This window comes from Syngnathus acus, chromosome 17 (assembly GCF_901709675.1).
Source record: "Syngnathus acus chromosome 17, fSynAcu1.2, whole genome shotgun sequence".
NCBI lineage: Eukaryota > Metazoa > Chordata > Actinopteri > Syngnathiformes > Syngnathidae > Syngnathus > Syngnathus acus.
In genome coordinates this window covers 726,602-750,040 of record NC_051102.1, presented here as the reverse complement: position 1 = coordinate 750,040, position 23,439 = coordinate 726,602, and the positions used below count along the sequence as shown (strand labels likewise).

At 44.3% G+C, this 23,439-nt stretch overlaps 1 protein-coding gene across 5 annotated transcripts in view; it reads right to left on the bottom strand.

Moving 5' to 3' along the window:
* Positions 1 to 23,439, bottom strand: part of dab1b (DAB adaptor protein 1b) — a 57,771-nt gene that overhangs the window by 8,358 nt on the left and 25,974 nt on the right. For 4 of the 5 annotated variants that reach the window (XM_037275534.1, XM_037275537.1, XM_037275538.1 and 1 more), the window contains exons 2-7: positions 19,559 to 20,129; positions 10,778 to 10,917; positions 5,532 to 5,630; positions 2,329 to 2,460; positions 651 to 770; positions 263 to 301 (exon numbers count right to left, since the gene is read on the bottom strand). In XM_037275534.1, the coding sequence (XP_037131429.1) occupies positions 263 to 301; positions 651 to 770; positions 2,329 to 2,460; positions 5,532 to 5,630; positions 10,778 to 10,917; positions 19,559 to 19,628 (600 nt within the window). In that variant the 5' untranslated portion in view covers positions 19,629 to 20,129. Of the gene's footprint in view, positions 1 to 262; positions 302 to 650; positions 771 to 2,328; positions 2,461 to 5,531; positions 5,631 to 10,777; positions 10,918 to 19,558; positions 20,130 to 21,129; positions 21,840 to 23,439 lie in introns of those variants that run through there. The other variant, XM_037275536.1, reaches the window with a different exon arrangement.

Below are 23,439 nucleotides of genomic sequence, written 5' to 3'. Positions count from 1 at the left end.
AGATCAATCACAATTCTGGGTGGGAGCGGATCTTTGAAAGAAACTGGAACACTGACACAAAATCAACAACAACAAAAAGAGGATGGTATTACAACATTGCATTGGCAAATGGAAATTGAATGGTTGAACAAAACTGTCTGCAAAGATGGTGAAACGTCATTTGAGCAGATCAGTGATCATATAAAGTATAAAAATGAGGAATCAAATACTCTCAAGAAGTAATGGGAAAGCAAGATAGCCATGAGGGTTCTTGCAAGCCTACCTGGTAAACTGGATCGTCTGCTTCGTCCTCCAAGATGGTCTGTGTTGCAAGAGAATAAAAGGCACACCACACATTTTACGGCAAAATAATATGCAAATAATATTATATCATAAATAAATATATAAAAGATAATATAAATAACATAATGTATGTGTATATTAATATTACATTATTTCTTAATGACAATCTCTGTGAGGTATTTAGGATTGCTTATTTGTATTACTATGTAGGTGTTCCTAATAAAATAAGTGCATGAGTGTACAGTAAAGAGGCAAAGAAAGAATATCGGTTGCACACATCAAAAGGAGATTCATCTCGTGTGAATGAATTACAATTGTGCCTCTGAATGTGAAATTTGAATGCAATGTTGTTGTTTTTTTAGTCCTACCTGGTAGACGGCCTGTTCACAGTGTTTGTCCTTCTGGGCCTTTTTCTCCATCTCCTCCCGCTGCTTAATGTCATAGATGAGTGTAAAGAGGTCACGCAGGTCAATGATAAGAGGCTCCGCCTGTGCAGAGGAGTGAAAATCGAAGGAAGATGGGATGAGAAATGCGGAGTAATCCAGTTCACTCTGGCAGGAGGGAGGATTAGGAGATGGAAGAGAAGCAAATATGCAAATATGTCCTAAATTGTAATGCTGTTTATTAATATGTTGCTGTCACAATATGTTTTATCATTGTGGATGTAGATTGAAGTCAAAGGGTGTTACGGTTTTTTCCATGTATAATGCGCAAAATTTAACAAATTTATTGTCCTAAAATCCGGGGTGCGCATTATACATGGGTACAATTTTTAAAAAAAAAATTTGTTTTTTAATTTTTTTCTTTTTTTTTTTCTTTTGAAGAAAATCATGGTACAACAATTTTTGAAGAAAATCTTGTCACGGATGGAGTGTGGAAAGGAAGAGGGCGACCAAGTGCAGCTTGAACCAGGGTTCATTGGAGGAACTCAAAACACAGACTTGGTAAACTAACATAACTCTCTAACAAAACCAACAACAGGACTGACCGACAAAGACGTGGAACAAAAAGACAGGGGGACATTACCAAATACAGGAACAGAAACCTGTGTTATTGTCAAATATTGCTTGTTTTTTAATCTCCATCGCGGACTGGACGTCATACGGAGGCAGTATCACTGCGCATGCGCACTATGGATCCGATGCGAATAGTCCTCTTCTCTTCTTGACTGACAATGAATGTGATAGTTTAATACATACAATCAGCAAATAACAAAATACGTATTACAGGTAATATTTTATTTCACAACACTTTGCCTTGTTCCTTTCGTCTCTGCTGTTCACTTCAAACACGCTCCATACGAACGCAATGCTCTCGTATCAGACGCTTGCTCGATCACCTGCTCGTTTGCTGTCACAATGTACCCTACACAAATCCGAAACATTTGTTGCGGTTCCGAGTCACGACGAGGGGCAAGTTTTGGTTTCCAAGGGTGTTTTTATTCCTCTTCAACTTCTCTCCCATACAGAGCCGCCTTTTTCACATGTCCGCATGTCACTTTCCTCTCTTTTCATTTTAACCTAACTGATCGCGGTGGTGCCTTTACGGGCAGTCGGAGAAATCAACGCCAACAAAAAAAATACATCCAGCCTAGTTAAGACCATACCAAAGACTATAAAAATGGGACCCATTGCCTCCCTGCTTGGCACTCAGCATTAAGGGTTGGAATTGGGGGGTTAGATCACCAAATGATTCCCGAGCGCGGCGCCGCTGCTGCTCACTGCTCCCCTCTCCCCCAGGGGATGGATCAAAATCACACGGGGATGGGTCAAATGCAGAGGACAAATTTCACCACACCCAGATGCGTGTGTGACGATCATTGGGACTTAAAAAAATAATTTTTTTTTTAAAAAAAGTCAAAATTTGGGTGCGTATTATACATGGGTACAGGCTTTTTTCCAGCATTGACATGCCATTTTTAGGGTGCGTATTATACATGGGGGCGCATTATACATGGAAAAAACGGTACTTATATTTTGAATGTCTTATATGTCCAAATATTTGTGCTACCTTTATTTATGTCTCTGCATTCATGGAAATACTCACTGACTGTGCGGTCTTGATGGCGACAAACCTGTGGTGGCCCTCCTTTCCACAAACATAGCCAAAGGCCCTGTGGTCCCTGGTGTCCTTTGCAATGTAACTAATTTCATGGACTGAATGCTGATGCTGGAGTACCTGGACAACAGAGGCAGAGCAAAAAAATCATGCATTGGAACATACTGACTATCTAATTGGCACAATGTCAAGGCTGGCCTACCATTATTATTAAAAACTAAGATCTGCGGTTGCCAGGGCAATGGCAGAGATTGTTCATGATAAATTGCATGTTTTGGGATTGTGGTGGGAAACTGGAATGTGCGGCAAAATCACACACGCTAACCACTAGAACACCGCGCTGCCTACAAAAATAGGTTTAAATGTAAAATTATTGTATACTACAAATTTAATTGAATTGAGTGAGTTTGAACATAAAATATTTATGGAAGAAAATGCTGGAAACACACACTTGGTCTATACCAGGGGTGTCCAAACTACGGCCCGCGCGGTCCAGTTTTTATTGGCCCGCAGCAAAGAAGAAGTACTGGGCAGGCTAACGAGTTAGCGGAAAGATGCTAATTCGCGATCGTGCTAACACGCGCAAACGGACCTCTAAAGGAAATTAAACGAAGGTTAGACACGTGATCATTCATTTCTCTTGTTAGGAGACACACTTACATCGCCAATGACTCCTGTACCACTGTAACCGACATATGTACAAGAACGTAAAAAAGGAAGTGGTAACGCCTGAAAACGGCCTTCAAAATAAATCACCCTACCTCAAATCAAAGCATGGCTGAATAACATAAATAACATGGAGAATTCTTAACACAAACTGTAAATATGTTTTTAGAACAACTTTTATTATTATACATTTTTTTATAACAAGGTAGAAGTGTACATACTGTAAATATGTTCTTAGAACTCTTTTATTATTATAACAATTTTCTATAACAAGGTACAACACTGTAAATATGTTTTTAGAACTCTTATTATAATAACCTTTTTTTTGAAAAAAAAAAAAAAAAAGGTACAAGTGTACGCACTGCAATTGTGTGGGCACTCCTTGCCTTCTGCTGGCGTGTGGGCAAGTTTTGTGCCATAATTCCTCAATTTAGAAGTTTTATTTTGACTTTTAATTCTTTTTTTCAATTTGGGAAAAAAATCCGCGATGTAGTGAAACCGCGATAAACAAACCGTGATGTAGCGAGGGATTACTGTACATCACTGAAAATCAAGGCAATTGTGTTTGTCTAATTTGTAAAGAGACGGTTGCTTTGTTTAAGGATTTCAACTTAAAGAGACACTATCAGACTAAACATGCGAACACAAACGACCAGCTAACAGGGAGTGACCGCGCTGATAAAGTGAAGCAGCTCCAAGCTGAACTGGCATCACAACAGCGATTCTTCACACGGGACTGTGAGTCAAAATTAAATATTACTAAAGCAAGCTACGAAGTGGCCATGTTAAGACTGTTGATGTTATGGACCTCTAGACCTGACACAAACTATTATTTTCTGAAAGATAATGTAAATGACAAGAGCAAAATTCACTAGTTTTAAGTTTTAATAATAACAGACAACTTTGCATTACTTATAACTCCCGTTTATAATGTTCATGAGGCAAAAGTAATTTTAAACTCATGTAAATTTAAGGTATTTCATACAGTTTGTTCAATGTTATCTGACTCTTCAGATATGAATGAAAGGCAGAATTTGTGTTTTTAGAGTTGTTCACATCTGCCTGAGTGACTCATATTTGGTTATTTTGTCATTTGAAAAATAAAGACAATTGTGACAATGAAATTTGTTTTATAACAGTGTGTATTTGCGCGACATTTTTGTAGTTAAAAAATGTCCGAAAAAACGATTGGCCCCCGGGCCCCTTCACTTTATCAAATCTGGCCCTCCTTGCAAAAAGTTTGGACACCCCTGGTCTATACGTAGATATATTCTAAATATTTGTATGATATATTGTTTATATATTATATTATATAATATTATATTATATTATGTTATGTTATATGTTATATTATATTATATTATATATACATTTTTATACATTATGTATACATATATACATTTTATATTATTATATTATAATATTTATATAATATTTTATATTATTATATTCTATTATATATAAAAAAAAAAAATAATTATGTGCATGGGTGTCAGCATGCACACCTACCTGCTTCCCACAATCTCCCGCATTAGCAGAGATAAATTCAGGCACAAGGGGAGAGCTTTATATTAGACAAATTAAGCGGGGAGCACGGCGAGTGATGCCTGAATTAAAGTCGCGTACTCAACTAACACGACTCCATTCAGGAGAGAATCATGTCAGCTTTACATAAAGTGTTTCCATCAAAACGCTTAGCACGGGAGGGGATCCCCATTTCCTCCATGATAACTCAAGAGAGATATTGACAGTGGAGTGTTATTTACCGCCAGTAATCAGAGAATTAAATAACGAGCATTAGGGGACACCATTTCCCAAACAACAAATTGGCTTGTCAAACGTGCTGAGCTGGTTGGCGGGCACGCCATTAGCACATCAGTCATATACAAGATAGATGTTAGCGTAGAGGTGGCGAGGTAGGGCTTTGCGGCATGGAGGTCGAACGCTATGGGACAAATGCTGCATAATTATAAGTTTAGCGCAGCTGAGTTGGCGCCGCAGTGTAATTAGTATTAGCGGCAATGATCATTAAAGGGTGGAACAGCGTGCTAATTATCAGTTAGCTTTGATGAGCAGAGTGGGCCTACCGAGCTGATGCTATGCCGCAGGATGAGGGGAGGCATGTGGGTGGTTGCCGCTTGATCATCCCATAATGCAACAGCGGGCCTGTGAGCTCGCCCAGATGGAGGTAGAAACAGCCCGTGGATATAAGTTCAAGCAGTTTCATTCGATTAGCCAAAGACCTGCCACCATCACTCACAAGCTGGAAGATATCCTTTGCCAATTGAGGAAGCCGGTGACAAAAATGATCAAAATAACCTTGCGAAAGATCTCTCTCCTGTGTTGCAGGATGTTTTTTTTTTTTGCCAAGTTCACAAGATGGCCGACCTGGCAGACATTGTGTAGTGGAGTGTGCAAACATCTGCCCTCTGGATGTCCTACACAGTACAGCAGCTGGCAGAGAGCTCCCGGGTGCAGATGGGATGAGTAAATACCTCATCACCTCCTTTCCCTGACATACTCACTCCTGATCGTTCACAGTAAATCTTGATCCCTCCAAAAGAGACAGTCAAGTAGATTCTCTGCTTGTGCTCCCCTTTGGAACGAGCCGTGGACGCTAAGCCCTGCAGGAGATAAAAAGGATGGACATGAGATGACCAAAGCACACGAGTTTGTTTTTTGTCTCCGACCGGCTTCCCCCCTCTCAGCTGAGTGAGGGGGGACATTGGGGTGACAGCAGTTACATAAGGTGCGATAGGACATCTTGTTCTTCCTGACACCTTTTCGAAAAGAATCACTCTCACGGGATTCACATCACCTTGAGAGTTGGATATATATAATTGCAGTTTTTTTCTTCTCCAAGGCTGATCTTTTTCCCTTCATCTTCTTATGTAGGTCTACTTGCACTTTAGCGTGAAAGATGGGAGTGCTAGCTGACAACCATAAAGGGGAGATTTGCTGACAAAATGCAGCGACCCGTTCGCTCCGTCCGGCAACTCTCACGTAATGCTGACTGAACAATCGAGAAAGCCTTTGAAGTCTGTTTTATTCCGGATAACTGTTAACATTTCCACTATGTTCCTTTTGACGCGGAGAGTTTGCTTGATGTGTCTTTTATAGAACAAATGTTGCCAGAGAAGAAAGAGGAGGAGAAGAAAAGACCTGCTGCCTCATGTCTGACAAAACCGCAGTGACGTTAACAAGCGGTCGACCTCATTTGTAATCGGCCTCCCTTCACCTCAAAACTTTACAGCACAGCTCACATTAGACATGCAGGTCATTTGGATTTCTTTGATCTGCATTTTCCGATTTTCTGGGATTTTTTTAAAATGAATTTTCCCTGAATATTTATCAGTATTTTCTGTAGAATTTTGTGAAACAAAAGTTTTTTTGCAGACACCCTTAAGATAACCTTGGCCACCCCATGCCATGATGCCCCCCCCAAAAAAACTAGCTCCGCCAGTGCGCACAACATTTATTATTATTATTATTATTATTATTATTATTATATTTGGCAATGCCTCAAAAACTTGTCTGTTCTGTTTGGACAGAACAGCAGAGGAGTCAGGCGCAGATAAACAGCGCAAACAACGGACCAGTGGGAGAGTTGATAGCTCCTGTCAATCAGCCATCTTCTCTATTTGGTGGATTAGGCCTCACGGCAGTGAAAGGTTGCTCAATAGAGAACCCTTCCCCTTCTTTATCCCCAGTCCAGATAATAGCACTTGTGTATTGACTACTTCGGGCTGCTCACTGCTGGATAATGCTGCAATGTCAGAGTTAGGTTGCCAAAAAGGTTCTTTTAGTGTACGTATCTACTTTATGGAGAGTTTTTTTCCACTTCCCGTAACAGTCCTTCAAGGGACAGCGCCTTCCACATTTTTTTCAATGTCAAAGAAAAATGATGCCCTCCGTGAGTCGTCACCTTATCGTGGTGGAGGGGTTTGCGTGTCCCCTATGATCCTAGGAGCCATGTTGTCTGGGGCTTCATGCCCCTGGTAGGGTCAACCATGGCAAACGGGTCCTAGGTGAGGGGCCAGACAAAGCACGGCTCATCAGCCCCTTATGATGAAAAAAATTAATGGATCACGTTTTCCCTCGCCCGGACGCGGGTCACCGGGGCCCCCCTCTGGAGCCAGGCCTGGAGGCGGGGCTCGAAGGCGAGCGTCTGGTGGCCGGGCCTTCGCCCATGGGGCCCGGCCGGGCTCAGCCCGAAAAGGAAACGTGGGTCCCCCTTCCCATGGGCTCACCACCTGTGGGAGGGGCCAAAGGGGTCGGGTGCATTGCAAGCTGGGCGGCGGCCAAAGGCAGGGACCTTGGCGGTCTGATCCCCGGCTGCAGAAGCTGGCTCTTGGGACATGGAATGTCACCTCTCTGGCTGGAAAGGAGCCCGAGCTGGTGTGCGAGGCAGAAAAGTTCCGACTAGATATAGTCAGACTTGCCTCCACGCACAGTTTGGGTTCCGGTACAAGCCCTCTCGAGAGGGGCTGGACTCTCTTCCACTCTGGAGTTGCCCACGGTGAGAGGCGTCGAGCAGGTGTGGGTATACTTATTGCCCCCCGGCTGGGCGCCTGCACATTGGGGTTCACCCCGGTGAACGAGAGGGTAGCCTCCCTCCGCCTTCGGGTGGGGGGACGGGTCCTGACTGTTGTTTGTGTCTATGCACCAAACGGCAGCTCAGAGTACCCACCCTTCTTGGAGTCCCTGGAGGAAGTGCTGGAGAGCGCTCCTTCTGGGGACTCCGTCGTTCTACTGGGTGACTTCAATGCTCACGTGGGCAATGACAGTGAGACCTGGAAGGGCGTGATTGGGAGGAACGGCCCCCCCCGATCTGAACCCGAGCGGTGTTCTATTGTTGGACTTCTGTGCTCGACACGGATTTTCAATAATGAACACCATGTTCAAACATAAGGGTGTCCATGTGTGCACTTGGCACCAGGACACCCTAGGCCGCAGTTCGATGATCGACTTTGTAGTCGTGTCATCGGATTTGCGGCCGCATGTTTTGGACACTCGGGCGAAGAGAGGGGCGGAGCTGTCAACTGATCACCACCTGGTGGTGGGTTGGCTCCGATGGTGGGGGAAGATGCCGGTCCGACCTGGCAGACCCAAACGTTCTGTGAGGGTCTGCTGGGAACGTCTGGCGGAATCCCCTGTCAGGAAGAGCTTCAACTCCCACCTCCGGCAGCGCTTTTCCCACGTCCCGGGGGAGGCGGGGGACATTGAGTCCGAGTGGACCTTGTTCCGCGCCTCCATTGTTGAGGCGGCCGACCGGAGCTGTGGCCGTAAGGTCATTGGTGCCTGTCGTGGCGGCAATCCCCGAACCCGCTGGTGGACACCGGCGGTAAGGGATGCCGTCAAGCTGAAGAAGGAGTCCTATCGGGCCGTTTTGGCCTGCGGGACTCCGGAGGCAGCTGACAGGTACCGGGTGGCCAAGCGGAACGCGGCTTCGGCGGTTGCTGAGGCAAAAACCCGGGCGTGGGAGGAGTTCGGCGAGGCCATGGAGAATGACTTCCGGACGGCTTCGAGGAAATTCTGGTCCACCATCCGGCGTCTCAGGAGGGGGAAGCAGTGCAACGTCAACACTGTTTACAGTGGAGATGGCGTGCTGCTGACCTCGACTCGGGACGTCGTGTGTCGGTGGGGAGAATACTTCGAAGACCTCCTCAATTCCACCGACACGCCTTCCATTGTGGAAGCAGGGCCTGGGGACTCTGAGGCGGACTCTCCAATCTCTGGGGTTGAAGTCACTGAGGTAGTTAAAAAACTCCTCGGTGGCAAGGCCCCGGGGGTGGATGAGATCCGCCCGGATTTCTTAAGGGCTCTGGATGTTGTGGGGCTGTCATGGCTGACACGTCTCTACAGCATCGCGTGGACATCGGGGACAGTGCCTCTGGATTGGCAGACTGGGGTGGTGGTTCCCCTCTTTAAGAAGGGGGACCGGAGGGTGTGTTCCAATTACAGGGGAATTACACTCCTCAGCCTCCCTGGTAAGGTCTATTCAGGGGTGCTGGAGAGGAGGGTCCGTCGGGAGGTCGAACCTTGGATTCAGGAGGAACAGTGTGGCTTTCGTCCTGGCCGTGGAACAGTGGACCAGCTCTTCACCCTCAACAGGATCCTCGAGGGTGCATGGGAGTTCGCCCAACCAGTCCACATGTGTTTTGTGGACTTGGAGAAGGCGTTCGACCGTGTCCCTCGTGAGGTTCTGTGGGGGGTGCTTCGGGAGTACGGGGTACCGAGCCAACTGATAAGGGCGGTTCGGTCCCTGTATCACCGATGCCAGAGTGTGGTCCGCATTTCCGGCAGTAAGTCGGATTCGTTCCCAGTGAGGGTTGGACTCCGCCAAGGCTGCCCTTTGTCACCGATTCTGTTCATAATTTTTATGGACAGAATTTCTAGGTGCAGCCGAGGCGTTGAGGGTGTCCGGTTTGGGGACCTCAGCATCGCGTCTCTGCTTTTTGCAGACGACGTTGTGCTGTTGGCTTCTTCAGGCCGTGACCTCCAGCTCTCACTGGAGCGATTCGCAGCCGAGTGTGACGCGGTCGGGATGAGGGTCAGCACCTCCAAATCCGAGTCCATGGTCCTCGATCGGAAAAGGGTGGAATGCCCTCTCCGGATCGGGGATGAGATCCTGCCCCAAGTGGAGGAGTTTAAGTATCTTGGGGTCTTGTTCACGAGTGAGGGGAGGATGGAGCGTGAGATCGACAGGCGGATCGGTGCAGCGTCGGCAGTAATGCGGACTCTGTACCGGTCCGTCGTGGTAAAGAGAGAGCTGAGCCAAAAGGCAAAGCTCTCAATTTACCGGTCGATTTACGCTCCTACCCTCACCTATGGTCACGAGCTATGGGTCGTGACCGAAAGAACGAGATCCCGGATACAAGCGGCCGAAATGAGTTTTCTCCGCAGGATGTCCGGGCTCTCCCTTAGAGATAGGGTGAGAAGTTCGGTCATCCGGGAGAGACTCGGAGTAGAGTCGCTACTCCTCCACGTTGAGAGGAGCCAGATGAGGTGGCTCGGGCATCTCATCAGGATGCCTCCTGGACGCCTCCCTGGGGAGGTGTTCCGGGCATGTCCCACCGGTAGGAGACCCCGGGGACGACCCAGGACGCGCTGGAGAGACTATGTCTCTCGGCTGGCCTGGGAACGCCTTGGGATCCCCCGGGATGAGCTAGATGAAGTAGCTGGGGAGAGGGAAGTCTGGGAGTCCCTCCTGAAGCTGCTGCCCCCGCGACCCGACCCCGGATAAGCGGAAGAAGATGGATGGATGGATGGAAAGAAAAATGATACAATGTTGGATTTTAGATGATTATATGTAGCTTCAAATATCTCGTTTGATGAGAATTCACTCACACAAGGTTAACAGGAATTGACACAAAGTGCTAAGAAACAAAAAAGCTTTTTCTTTCAAGGACCAATGAAGTTAAAGTGAAGGAGCGAGTTTGATGAAGATGAAACATAGCCCGTAGCTGCGTTGTACCATCTAATAAGGACTGCTTTGATTTTTCTGTCTGTTCGGCTCTTTCGAGTGCTAAAATGAATTGTAAACTGTGAGGAAGAAGGCAGTGCCTTACTCATTTACGGGACAATTCAGACGTGCTCGCACATCTCTTCTCCAAATCTGAGTGAGATGTGAAGATACACACACGCACACCCATACACACACGCACACCCATACACACACACACACACGCGCACACACACACACACACACACACACACACACACACACACACACACACACACACACACACACACGCACACACACACACACCTTGAGCTTCATCATGGAATCCTGGCACAGCTTGTCTCCACGTGCTGCTGTCACCTCATCAATCCCAATCAGCTTGGCCTTGTAGCGCACGCCATCTCCGCGGAAACGCTTAATAAGCCCCGCCTCGGTGCGGTCCTGACCTGCGGCGGGAAGACAAAGAGGGAAGGAGAGGACAGGGTACATGAGTCAGCTGCTCTGCCATAAATATTTATGGAACAGGAAATGCAGAGTGAATCATAAATTAGAAGCCAGTGAGGAAATAATGAAGCAAAAAATTGGTTCACTGTCTTCATCCTAATCGCCCAAAGGTGCCTTTTGAAGTCAAAGTGACGTTCGCCGACCGGAGCCTTCTTGGGTGTAGGCGGGATTCAGAGATGATTTCTGAGAGTCCTACATTGCCTCAAGCTTTCTGCCCCCCCCAGCCCCACCCATGCTGATGATGATTGACACATGACAGTGACAATGACTTGATTTGCAGATTTATCACTGTAATGACATGAGCCTGTGGCCCCGACATGTGAGAAATGTTTTCCCGTAACCCGAGCTTGGGTCATCACACTGGTGACCCTCTTTGAGATTTCTCAAGGTCTTGTGCACCTTGGAGAATAGTTTTCAAGGCCTTTCACTCAATTCTAGGTCACGAGCACTTCTAGCATCCGAGGGAAAGGGCCATATTGAGAAACTATTAGAAGGTTAAATGCCAACACCAAACAAGACTTTTTCTTTTGGGATGTTCATTCTTAACCATGGAACAGATTTTTCCAAATTTAGCAAAAAGGGAACTTATCCAGGTTATTGAAATAAATGCAAAGTCTTGGTTCTAATGCAAGCGCTTGTCTTGGCTTTGCACACCGTCTTATTAATTTATGAGGGCACAATCCTCCAAACGTTGGGGGAGGGCTTGACGATGCTAAAGTCATTAAAGTCTCCAAGCAAGTGAATGTCAAATCTCGACCTAATTCAGACTTGTTTCTCTGCCAAAGCATGATGAGTCTTAAACACAGCCACACTGTACTAAACTCGGCTTGTCACGCACACATTAAAAAGGTAGAAGAGCGCTTCAGTGCTTATCATATATTTACAGTATTAGCTGTAATGCGATTCTTTGGGAAAGCTCCAAATGAAACCAAAACCTCCATGCTATCCTTTGTAGCTACAAGGGCTCCGGAGTCTATTCATACAGTATTAAGCATGCTATCCCAATTTTACTGACTCATACTGTAATGTGTTGTAAAATGCCTGCTTGCTCCAGTTGCATTTTAAACACCATCAGTCCGATTGAGTCCAGCTCTCTCCGCTGAGCTTTAACCAGATGTTCTTTGCCATTTGTTTCTTTACATTCAGTGTGCCATTTCCCCGTAATAACACTTTGGGAGAGATTTAGAGCTTTATGCAGAAATCCTCTCCAAAAAAATAGGCCTTGCATAGTGAATGAGAGTCTTAACACAGTGGCATAACTCATGTGCAACGTGCTCTGGGTTCAGACCAAGACAAGTGAGTGTGTTGTATTTGAAGACTAAAGGGCTGTGAGGCATGCTGTTTTATGTTGTCACACTGTGCGGAAGAGAGATGTGCAAGTGTGTGTGTATGTGTGTGTTTTAGGTGTGGTGACACATTTTCCTCTTGATTTTTTTGGATTTACAATTACCCAAGGTTGAATGGTCCTCATAACGTTTCTGGCCCATGAGCCTGATGCTCATAATCCGCCTGACAGAGGCTTGCCTAAAGTATTGTTTACTGTTGGTCTGCATCTTAAGACGCCCACCCTCGTGAAGTCCTGGTGGCCTGAAAGGGGTTAAAACAGGGGTGTCAAATATAAATTTTTGTCGTGGGCCGCATCGTAGTCATAGTTTTCTTCGGAGGGCCATTATGACTGTCAATGCTCAATATTATATACATTATAGGCCACACAACAAACTGATAAATAATTAGTTTTGAAATCAGCGACTAGTAAAACTGTTCTATTTTAAAAAGGCGAATGGTAATTAAAAAATGCTAGTGTTATCTCTATTTTATAAAGTGTAATTTGTAAATTTAGTGTTGACACATGAAGTTGATGTATAGGGTGTTTCATAAAGTACGCAGTTTTTAAAAATGCAATAAATCAGCCAAAATCGATGCAAAATTCAAAATTTTTATTTTATTTCATTCAACATATACTTCAATTTAATAATGAAAAATGATATCGAGCATATGTCCACCTCCACTTTCTCTGCAGGCAGTCATCCGATCGTTGAAATTAACGATAACTCTTTTGCAGACGTCCCTGTCGATTTCGCCGATTACCCGTTGAATTTCCATCTTCAGTTCGGTAATCGTTTGAGGTTTGTTCACGTAAACTTGTGACTTCACATATCCCCATAAAAAGAAGTCACAAGGTGTGAGGTCACATGACCTCGGAGGCCATTCTTGGTCGCCGCCGCGAAGTGAGATCAGACGCTCAGGGAATTACGGTTTCGACCGGGCGATTTTCTGGTTGCAACTGACCCAGATTCTTCGAATTTCTGTACCAACCTCGAAACTGTTGTTGCGGTCGGGGCATTGTCACGTCCAAAGATCGCGCGAAGTTTACAGACAGTCTCTGCGTAGCACTCCCCGTTTTTGTAATGAGTTTTCACAATAAGAATGCGTTGCTCGATACTGAACCGCTCCATGGCTACAAAATGGAAAAACGACAAATGGTCTTCTAATCGGAGTGATAATAGATAACGAAAATGATAGGAACAGTGCTGACAATCTTCAAACAAAAAAATCCCGCGCAATTAAAAAACTGCGTACTTTATGAAACACCCTATACAATTTGTATTCGCGGGCCACATAAAATGATGTGACGGGCCGTATCAAGCCCCCGGTCCTTGAATTTGACATCCCAAAGGTCTCTTTGTGTTCTTCTAACTCTTAGAAGAACACAAAGAGACCTTTGCCACATGGGCTGCCCTTTTTAACAATGTTCAAAAAATACACTTTGATATTTATGTAAAAAAGAAAATGGAAGCCAGCTGGACAGTAAAAGCTCTCATCAAATCTCGCTCTCGCCAAACTGGCTGTGGAAGAGGAGCACATAGAGAAGAATTACAGTTAGCCATGCTTCTCCAAACTGTTTGAGGGCTTGTCTCTCATCACCGCTCTAGAATAGGGACAGCCAAGGGACAGATGGCAGCAGATGGAGTGTCACAAGCGTCCCTCCAGATATAAGATCTTGGCAACCACAAACTTTTTGTTGGGGAAACGGGCAACGGGGAAGCTTAACCTTTGACTCCCTGTGAGCTTGTACCCGTGTCTGCTTGTCTCCTCACCTTAAAATTACACCGCGGCCTATGGATAGTCATAATTGTCACGGTGAAGCTTCCTGTGCTTCGCTTTCTTGCTACGTTGATGCTACATTCTGTCGTTAATCTCTGCACAGGACTTCAACGACAACAGCCATTAAGTGTACTCTCTGACCTCGTATTATTTAGTAAAGATGTCTCATAGATAATGTTTGAGGAAGGCAAATCTGTCCCTGCCATCTGCCTTCCTCCATGCAAACAAAATAACTTTCATAAGCCTCAGCAAACACAGACACACTTTTACAGGCGACAGACTCCTTTAGCCAAAATTAACCGAGGGATAAAAGATGGATTCTACAAACTTACACCGTTAATGAGGGCTATTGTTTACTTTATCGAAATAGCAAATATGATAGCCAAAATTATCCGAGGGATAAATGATGGATTGTACAAATTTACACCGTTAATGAGGGCTATTGTTTACCTTATCAAAATAGCAAAATGATAACGGTTTACCGCAAAGCTTTTCGGCTCTATTATAGAGTCGATGTAATTGTGAAAAGCGGTTGCAATTAAGCTCAGTTATCGTTCCAATGTGATGGATCAGCTTCTCTTTTAAATTGCAGCACCTCCCTGCTAGCGGTCCTGCTTGGACCTGCCAGTGACATACGTCTGGTGTGATCCCATCACAAGAAGACAGCTTACAGTAGTTGCTATGGAGACCGAGTAAAACATTTGTGTCAGTGGCTTGAGTGGCGCATGAGGTTAAAAACACAAATGCTAATATCTCTATTTTGTACTGAATATTAACTTAACGGCATTACTTTGATTTTGCTATCAACAATTAATGAAACTGAAGTGGACAAAAAATTTAATAAGAATAATCACGATAAACATAATAAATAATAAATAACTGTAAATATAAATAAATATAAATAAATAATTTAATATTTTCACTGCAGTCAAACACTTTGTGTACTGTAACTCTCAATGAGACTTGCACACCTGTCAGCAGGTATTTTAGCCAACTTCTTCTGAGCGCACTGCTCCAACTCGCTGAGGTTTGAATAGTTCCCTCCCCAGACTGCATGTTTCAGCTCCTTTCACAGACGTTCAATAGGATTTCATTTTTTTTGGACACCGAGTAGCACATTTCACTCCAGAATTGATGGTGTTGAATTTCACTGTCCGTCCACAGATTGAAGACACAACATGGCGGACGTGGATGAAAAGCAGCCTCGCAACATATATCACAATCTATGCTTTGTATGATTCATTTTTGGCTGTTAAACTTTGAGTTGATGTGACTTGACAAAGAGCTCCAGCCTTGTCATCTATCCCAAGGACATCCTCACAGGAGCTTTATAGGATTGTTAACAAGCATTTCACTAATCTCTGCTTGAGTTGCTTTTTTTTATTTTACAGGAGGGATAGCAAGATTTTTTTTCCTGTTGTGCTTCTACAAAGAAATAAACTACTGTGAATCATGGAGAAAGTTCCACAATTTTCTGGAGCTGCTTTGACGCATCTGGCAGATTGTTTGGAATCTGTGCAGTGAATTTCAAGACTATCAATGCATTCTTTAGTGTGTCAAACTTGATTTTTGGTGCAGAACATGAGCCCCCCTCCCCCCACTTGTCCAAATATTAAATTATAAAAGTCATGAAAATGACTGAATGAAAGTGAGCTGAAAGTAAAATAAAAGTACCGTTTTTTTCCGTGTATAATACGCAAAATTTAACTAATTTATTGTCCTAAAATCTGGGGTGCGCATTATACATGGGTACAATTTTTTTTAAATTTTTCTTTTTTTTAAATTTTTTTTTTTTTTTTTAATTTTTTTTTAAGAAAATCATGGTACTGGTACGAGTATTGATTTATGTATTGTTCTCTTCTTGTCATGTTGTGAAAGAATGTGGGTTGAATAAATACCGAAAGAACAATAGTGTGTTTGTACTGTGCTCTGGTCATTTCGTCAAAGAAGGGATAATAGTCCTCTTCTCTTCTTGACTGACAATGAATGTGATAGTTTAATACAGTGGTTCCCAAACTTTTGCAGGCTGGCGCCCCCTTTGGCTCCCCAGTGAATTCCTAGCGCCCCCCCCCCCCCCCCCAAGGCATTTATATAAATAAATAATACATTTATATAAATAAATAATGCATTTATATAAATAAATAAATAATACATTTATAATATCATTACCATTACGTTGAATTAGTGGGAGCACTGAGTTTGTTTCTCAGAAACGAGCCGGTCCCATCTAGACGTAATCGGAGACAATGACACCCGAAGTGATTTAAGGTTTGTCTTTTATTGCAGGATGCTTGGTCTCCATGTGTTGAAGCAGTTTTGAATGCTTCACTGCCTGGTTAGTTAGCCTGTCGCCACATATTAGCTTTGCGGGCTCGACTGGGGAAACATGTCACGTGACCGGGACGAGTGTCTTGACCTGAATTAATTGATCGTCGATAAAAAAAAAAATTCTGTGCGGCTTGGCGGCCCGGTACCAAGTGACCCACGGACCGGTACCGGTCCGCGGCCCGGTGGTTGGGGACCACTGCCCTAACCTCTCCCATACAGAGCCGCCTTTTTCACATGTCCGCACGTCACTTTCCTCTCTTTTCATCTGATCGCGGTGGTGCCTTTACGGGCAGTCGGAGAAATCAACGCCAACAAAAAAAAAATACATCCAGCCTAGTTAAGACCATACCAAAGACTATAAAAATGGGACCCATTGCCTCCCTGCGTGTGTGACGATCATTGGGACTTAAAAAAAAAAAAAAGAAAAAAAAAAAAAAGAAATTGGGTGCGTATTATACATGGGTACAGGCTTTTTTCCAGCATCAACATGCCATTGTTAGGGTGCGTATTATACATGGGGGCGCATTATACACGGAAAAAAACGGTAGTTTTTTTTTTTTTGCAATATTATTTGGTGGAAGGTCATTAATGTATTCAAAATAAATATCATACAGTTAGGACAGAGACTTTTTCAATGGTCAATGGTACATGAATGAATTTAATGGGAATCAGCAGAATATTTATATTTTTTCAAATTCTGTAATAGCCATGCCTACAGTTCTTTGTGTAATTTTGTGTCCACACGAGCATAAACGTTTCTCAAAACATAGAAGATGAGTGATATATCTGTGTGACACTTTTGGAGTTGGAAGGCTGACTAGCGGACAGTAACAATTAGCCTAATTTCTCTCATTCCCTTATGCTAATGCGGACATAAATAAACTGTATGCATTCAACTGAGTGGACATGCTCCTAATGCATGAAGCTTTTACACACACACACACACACACACACACACACGCTCGCAGGCACACGGCTGAATGTTGACGTAAAAGGTTTTTGTATATTTACCAAGGTCGCCAGACATTTTACATTCCATCACAAGCATTAAATCCGTGTTTTATTATATGACACCTGTTTTGTGTTCCCCGCCGAAATGTGACTCTAAAATCCCTCATGGCTTCTACTATACATTTTTGTGTCATCATCTGGGTCCTTGACGCGTCCTTCACCTGCGCTCACATCTACAGCAAGCGGCGCATTCATTTTTGTTGCCCCATTTCCATTTATATGGATCTAAATAGCATCTTAGTGGATTGAGGCAGTGCTCTCTGCAGCACATGTGATTAACATGCTAAAGTCAGAGGCAGCGAGTCCCCTATGATGAGCCGCATGGCCATGTGTATAATAGCCTCTCTCTCTTTCTGTGCGCCCCCCCCCTCCACTTACTCGATGGGCCTTCCTCCAGCCCTGGCCATTTAACAAAGCAGGCCAAGCGAGCTAGTGAAAGAGTCACGGAGGATTCGGTCCCGCGGCCTGGCTTCAGCCATACTGGATTTACTCAACTCACTGGAGTGGCTTTTATTCATGGATAGAAAAATGAGCAAAATGAGAGCGGCTGAAGTCAAGTGAGGGAAGCAAATGAGAAAGACTCCTCTTGTTGCTCACTTTGCCGTCCCCTTGAATCACACTCCCCCCCCCCCCCCGCAGTCAGTTCTTTCTCATTTCAATCTCCGAGTGGACTGTTGGGAGAATGCCTCATCCTATTACATCACGTCTGCCGTTCATCAAAGCGACAGGATGTGAATTACCCTGTCCGTGACACCTAAATCATGGCGCTACCCAAAGCCCGGGGCTACACGGAATAGCTGTTACGACATCTGGATGGCTGGGATGAGACAGGGAGCCTCCTGGCGAGCTTGACTGAGCGACGCTGCTTGCCGTGTACTCCAAAATTATTTAGCGCTCTTCAAACATTGCTTTTAGATTTCCAAAGAGGGGAAAGTTAACACTGTCAGGATCACTGTTCATCCTTTTATCCATCTTAGTGGATTGGAGATTTGTACCGTCTTTTTCCGTGCATAACGCGCCCCCGTGCATAATACGCACCCTAAAAATGGCGTGTCGATGCTGGGAAAAAGCATGTACCCATGTATAATACGCACCCAAATTTTGACTCTTACTTAAGTCCGTAAACGTAAAATTATTTCAGAAAAAAGATCATCTTTGGGAACAACCGGATGTTATTCTGCCGGTCAGTATCACTGCGCATGCGGTAGCAAACTCGATAGCGAAGAAATGTTTCGGATTTGTGTAGGGTACATTGTGACAGCAAACGAGCAGGTGATCGAGCAAGCGTCTGATACGAGAGCATTGTGTTCGTATGGAGCGTGCTTGAAGTGAATAGCAGAGAAAAAAGGAACAAGGCAAAGTGTTGTGAAATAAAATATTACCTGTAATACGCATTTTGTTATTTGCTGATTGTAAGAAACTATCGCATTCATTGTCAGTCAAGAAGAGAAGAGGACTATTATCCCTTCTTTGGCGAAATGACCAGAGCACAGTACAAACACACTATTGTTCTTTCAGTATTTATTCAAGTGAATTGAAACTAATAGGTAGAGAACTGAACTCTCGCTCTTTATATAGCTGACGTGTCTTGCGCATCCGTTCTGCGCATCGGATCCGAATTTCCGCCGCCGAGTTCGAATATCTAGCGTCATCTAGGTGTCGATTTTTAAACTAGTACTGTAATGGCGGCCTCCATATGATATCCGGTCTGCGATGGAGATTAAAAAACAAACAATATTTGACAATAACACACCATCAAGGATTGCACCATCGCATCAAACGATGTGTCGTCAATTATGACTTTTACTGACTAAGTGTGTTGGGCAGGATGGCTGAATGTGATGCGCGATTGACAACAAACAAGAAGAAAGGTGTGATTTCAAGTTTTATTTCGAGGGAGATTTTCTTCAAAAATTGTTGTACCCATGCATAATGCGCACCCCAGATTTTAGGACAATAAATTAATTAAATTATGCGCATTATGCACGGAAAAAGACGGTACTCACTGTAAAAGTCCATAGTGCAAGTTTAGTTGTGACACATTTTAGCACTAATATAGATTTTGGAAATGATTTTCCCCAAACGGCCTGTGTATGTATTTGTGATCCAGTCAAAGCGTAGGACTGCCACAGCACTTACCTTTGATCCTCCTCGACTCCTTTCTCTGGATGCTTTTGACACCCGGCTGGAGCTCGGCCTCTGCTGACATCCTCCACTGCTGAGTCCTTTGTCCGTCTCACAGCAAGTCCACCATGGGGTTCGCGGCCACACTAGTTCATCCAACTCCCAGACTCAATTCCCCAACTTACCACCTTACTTACGGGCTCGTCGCAGTCGGAATAATCAGTCTCATACTCATGCCTGGTACTCCTCTGCGAATGAAGATCCAGCCTTGATAAATAGCCCTCTTCACTTTGCCATTTGTGCGTATTAGCAAACAACACATGAAGAGCTTGATGAGCTTGTTGATCCTCTTGAGAAAAGCTTCAGATCTGGTTTGACGTCCTCTGGAGTAAGCCTCCGTGAAGGTCAAGTATCACATGGTCGACCGGTGCTCTTTTCTGAATGTTCACCTATTGCTGGCGAATAATTCCTCCCGAGGGAGGCGGCGGCATTGATTGAATCAAAGAAAGTTCTTCACAGTAGGTCAGGAGTGGCTATTATTCCCTCAGAGAGAACATAAGATGTGATCACACAGCCTCACTCAACCCTGCAAGGAGATGAAGGAGGAGACACTGTTAATGTTGAAATGGAGATGGTTCAAAAATTCAACTGACACATACCCCCAGATTGTTGATTACAGGTTTAATTGAACATGGCACATGGCAGGCGCAGATTTACCAAATCAACAAAGATGTTATTAGCTCTTCTGGATTATCAAACCTTAATGAAAGAGCTGCAAGTGCATGCTGCTCAACGGCCACCCTTGAAGGAGAAGATTTTTATGTGCTGCCTGTGAGTAAATTGTGCACATTAAAGCACAAGTTGGGATTTTGTGCATGGAAACGGCCAGAAGATCAGGCCTACAGCACAAGCGGAAGGCAGGCAAACGACAGACTGTAGTGGAAATCCTGGCAGGGCTGGAACCCCCCCATGTTGTGCTTTAATGCCCTTGAATCATCTACTGCTAACAATGGCGGAGAGCCAAACTGGCATGGCAGCTGCCGCTACTTGTGTTGGCATGGTGACAGGTCTTTGTTGGAGAAGAAGACCCTCAGCCTTAACAGACCAAAAAAGTGCTGAACGTATCGCATTGTCAAGTATTCCCATCATTTCAATAGCGCTCCTAACTTGTCTGGTTTCATGTTCTTCCTGAAAAAAAAATCTAATAAATAAATAAATACCTACATAAATAAAAAATGGCTGGCCTCTAATGTGGCTTCACCTGAAACCATGACCGATTGTAAGCATGTGTTAAAAAACAAAATCTATTTTAAAAATCAAATTTACCACTTCCTGGCATATCTATACATGCAACCGTACCAAGTAAACATCATAATATATTTTTACAACTGCTATCAGTATTGATGGCAAAGCAGATATAAATGCAAGACCGCTAGGGATGTGACTCGGTCAGCCAATCATGAGAGGAATGCATTAAGAACTCGCACTTCTCAAATTTCTTGAAAATGTCACGCCGCTGGAGTGTGCGAGCTGTTTATTTGTTCCTCTCGCCATTCGTCAGCCAACATACGCACAGCTTCACGTACACGACTGCACAAATGGAGACACGACGCTGCCTGCTTGCCATCCTTTCTTCTCCTCTTATTTCCTTCAACAGCTCGTTGGTTGCCGTTGCCTCATCAGCACCAGTTCTCCTCATGCGTCTCGACCATGTGCCTCCTCTCATGCGCGCTCAAAGACAGATAATGTTTGTCAGGTCAAGGCAAAAATGGTTCTCAGACGAGGTTGTGGAATGATAAGAGAAGTATTTTTCTTGTCACAAAAAATAATCTTATCAGAAAGCCATTACTAGTGAGAGAGAGCAGACATACCTTATTGTATTTGATGAAAGTGATTTAATGTGATGTACAGCTGCTTTTTTTTTTTCTTCAAAACCAATTCTATCTAGGTCACCCGCACTCCACCGTGTTCTCTGTGTTTTAGCAGCTTCCACTGCCTCGTATGATTTGGGTCAGAGTTAACGAGCATCGCTCGTTCCTCCAGCTACTCTCAACTGTTACAGGATGTCAAAAGTCCCAGACAAAAGCCATCTCTTATTTATATTTTTGCTCATTTTAGTGAAGAGGGGGAAAAAAATTATGGCAGTTGATTTCTGCCAGCATTTCATTATTTGCTCACTGCTGTCTTTCTCAGTCTGCTCGCATTTCGTAAACCACCTCTGGAGATGTTTATTACCTGCCTATATACAGTGGAGCCTCAGTTTTCGAATGTCCCGGTTCTCGAACAAATCGGTATTTGAACAAAAAATTCGCGATTTTTTTGCTTCGGATGTCGGACGAAATTCGGTTGTCGAACCTCGCGAGATGAGCCGAGAGGACCCGCATGCCAACTGACTCCGTTCGTTATTACGTTCGCGTTACTCTGAGGATTGCATCAACTCTAATCATGCCTCCAAAGGAAGCAAGTGGGAGCAGTAAAGCCATCCTAAAACACAAAGACGCTCCTAAAGCAATGCGACACTGAGCGCCCGGCGCGCTGCGGTTGCCCGATCGGACCAAATTAAGCTCCCTGCGCACTGAGGTCCACTTATATTTTGCAAAGTCCACTAGGACTTTAAAAATATTTTCTAAATTTTAGCGACCGCTCTGTCGGAATAATGCCACCAGCGCGGTGCAGTTGCGCGGTCGGCGGCGCGCTACGGTTGCGCGTTCGGCGGTGTGCTGCAGTTGCGCGATCGGACAAAATTAAGCTCCCTGCGCACTGATGTCCATTTACATTTTGGAAAGTACATCAGGACTTTAAAAATATTTTCTAAATTTCAGTCACTGAGGTCCACTTATATTTTGCAAAGTCCACTAGGACTTTAAAAATATTTTCTAAATTTTAGCGACCGCTCTGTCACAATAATGCGACCAGCGCGGTGCAGTTGCGCGGTCGGCGACGTGCTACGGTCGGGCGTTCGGCGGTGCGCTGTAGTTGCGAGATCGGACAAAAATGCGCAAATGAAAAAATGCTTAAAAAAGGCGGGCTTTTCTGGTTTGAAACGGATTAAAATTGTTTCCATTATTTGTAATGGGAAAACATGATCCGGAATTCGAACGATTCACTTCTCTAACAGCCTTCTGGAACGGATTGTGGTCGAAAACCGAGGCTCCACTGTACATCGTAACCTGACTATTGAATGGGGATGGGCATGCTGTGAGGAAAACCTGGCGACCCTTATCCTTAACATTAGGCAGTCATCAGTCATGCATGTCATTGATTTGTCTGGGGGGATAAGATGTGTGCATGCAGTGAGCCAAAAAAGAAAACCAAGTTCCTCATTTAATTGAGTGTCATTCATTCAACGGCAGCTATTGCAGTGGCAGAGCTGAACATTCTTTTGGGGAGTGACGAGGACGGACAGGATTGGGAATGAGTTCATTAGAGGGACAGCACAGACCCAAAGACTTAGAAAAGGCAGCTAGAGATTGTGCGGATTGCTACATAGGAGTGACAAGATGCTTGGAAATGCAAGCTCCAGGTAGAAGTTAAACCCTGAAAAGATTTATGGATGCTGTGAGGCAAGATTTGCAGTTAACTGGAATTAGAGTAGAATATGCAGAAGATGGGGGATGAGATAGAAGCGTTTGTGGTGAGACCCAAATTGGGTTAAGCCGACAGAACGAACAAAGACTACTGCATCATAGAGTAAGATGTTATATAGAGACACAAGCCTCTGTGGATATTGTCTTCAAGGAGAAGCAATGGATGAATTTATGGTCAATTATGCCTCCACAATGAAAGGCACCTTCTGTGCTCTGCAGCTTGCGTGCGACTTGTACGGAACGCCATTATTTCTTTCAGGCCAAGGCTTAGTGTGGCCCAGGGCTAACAGAACATTTGTTCAACAGAGC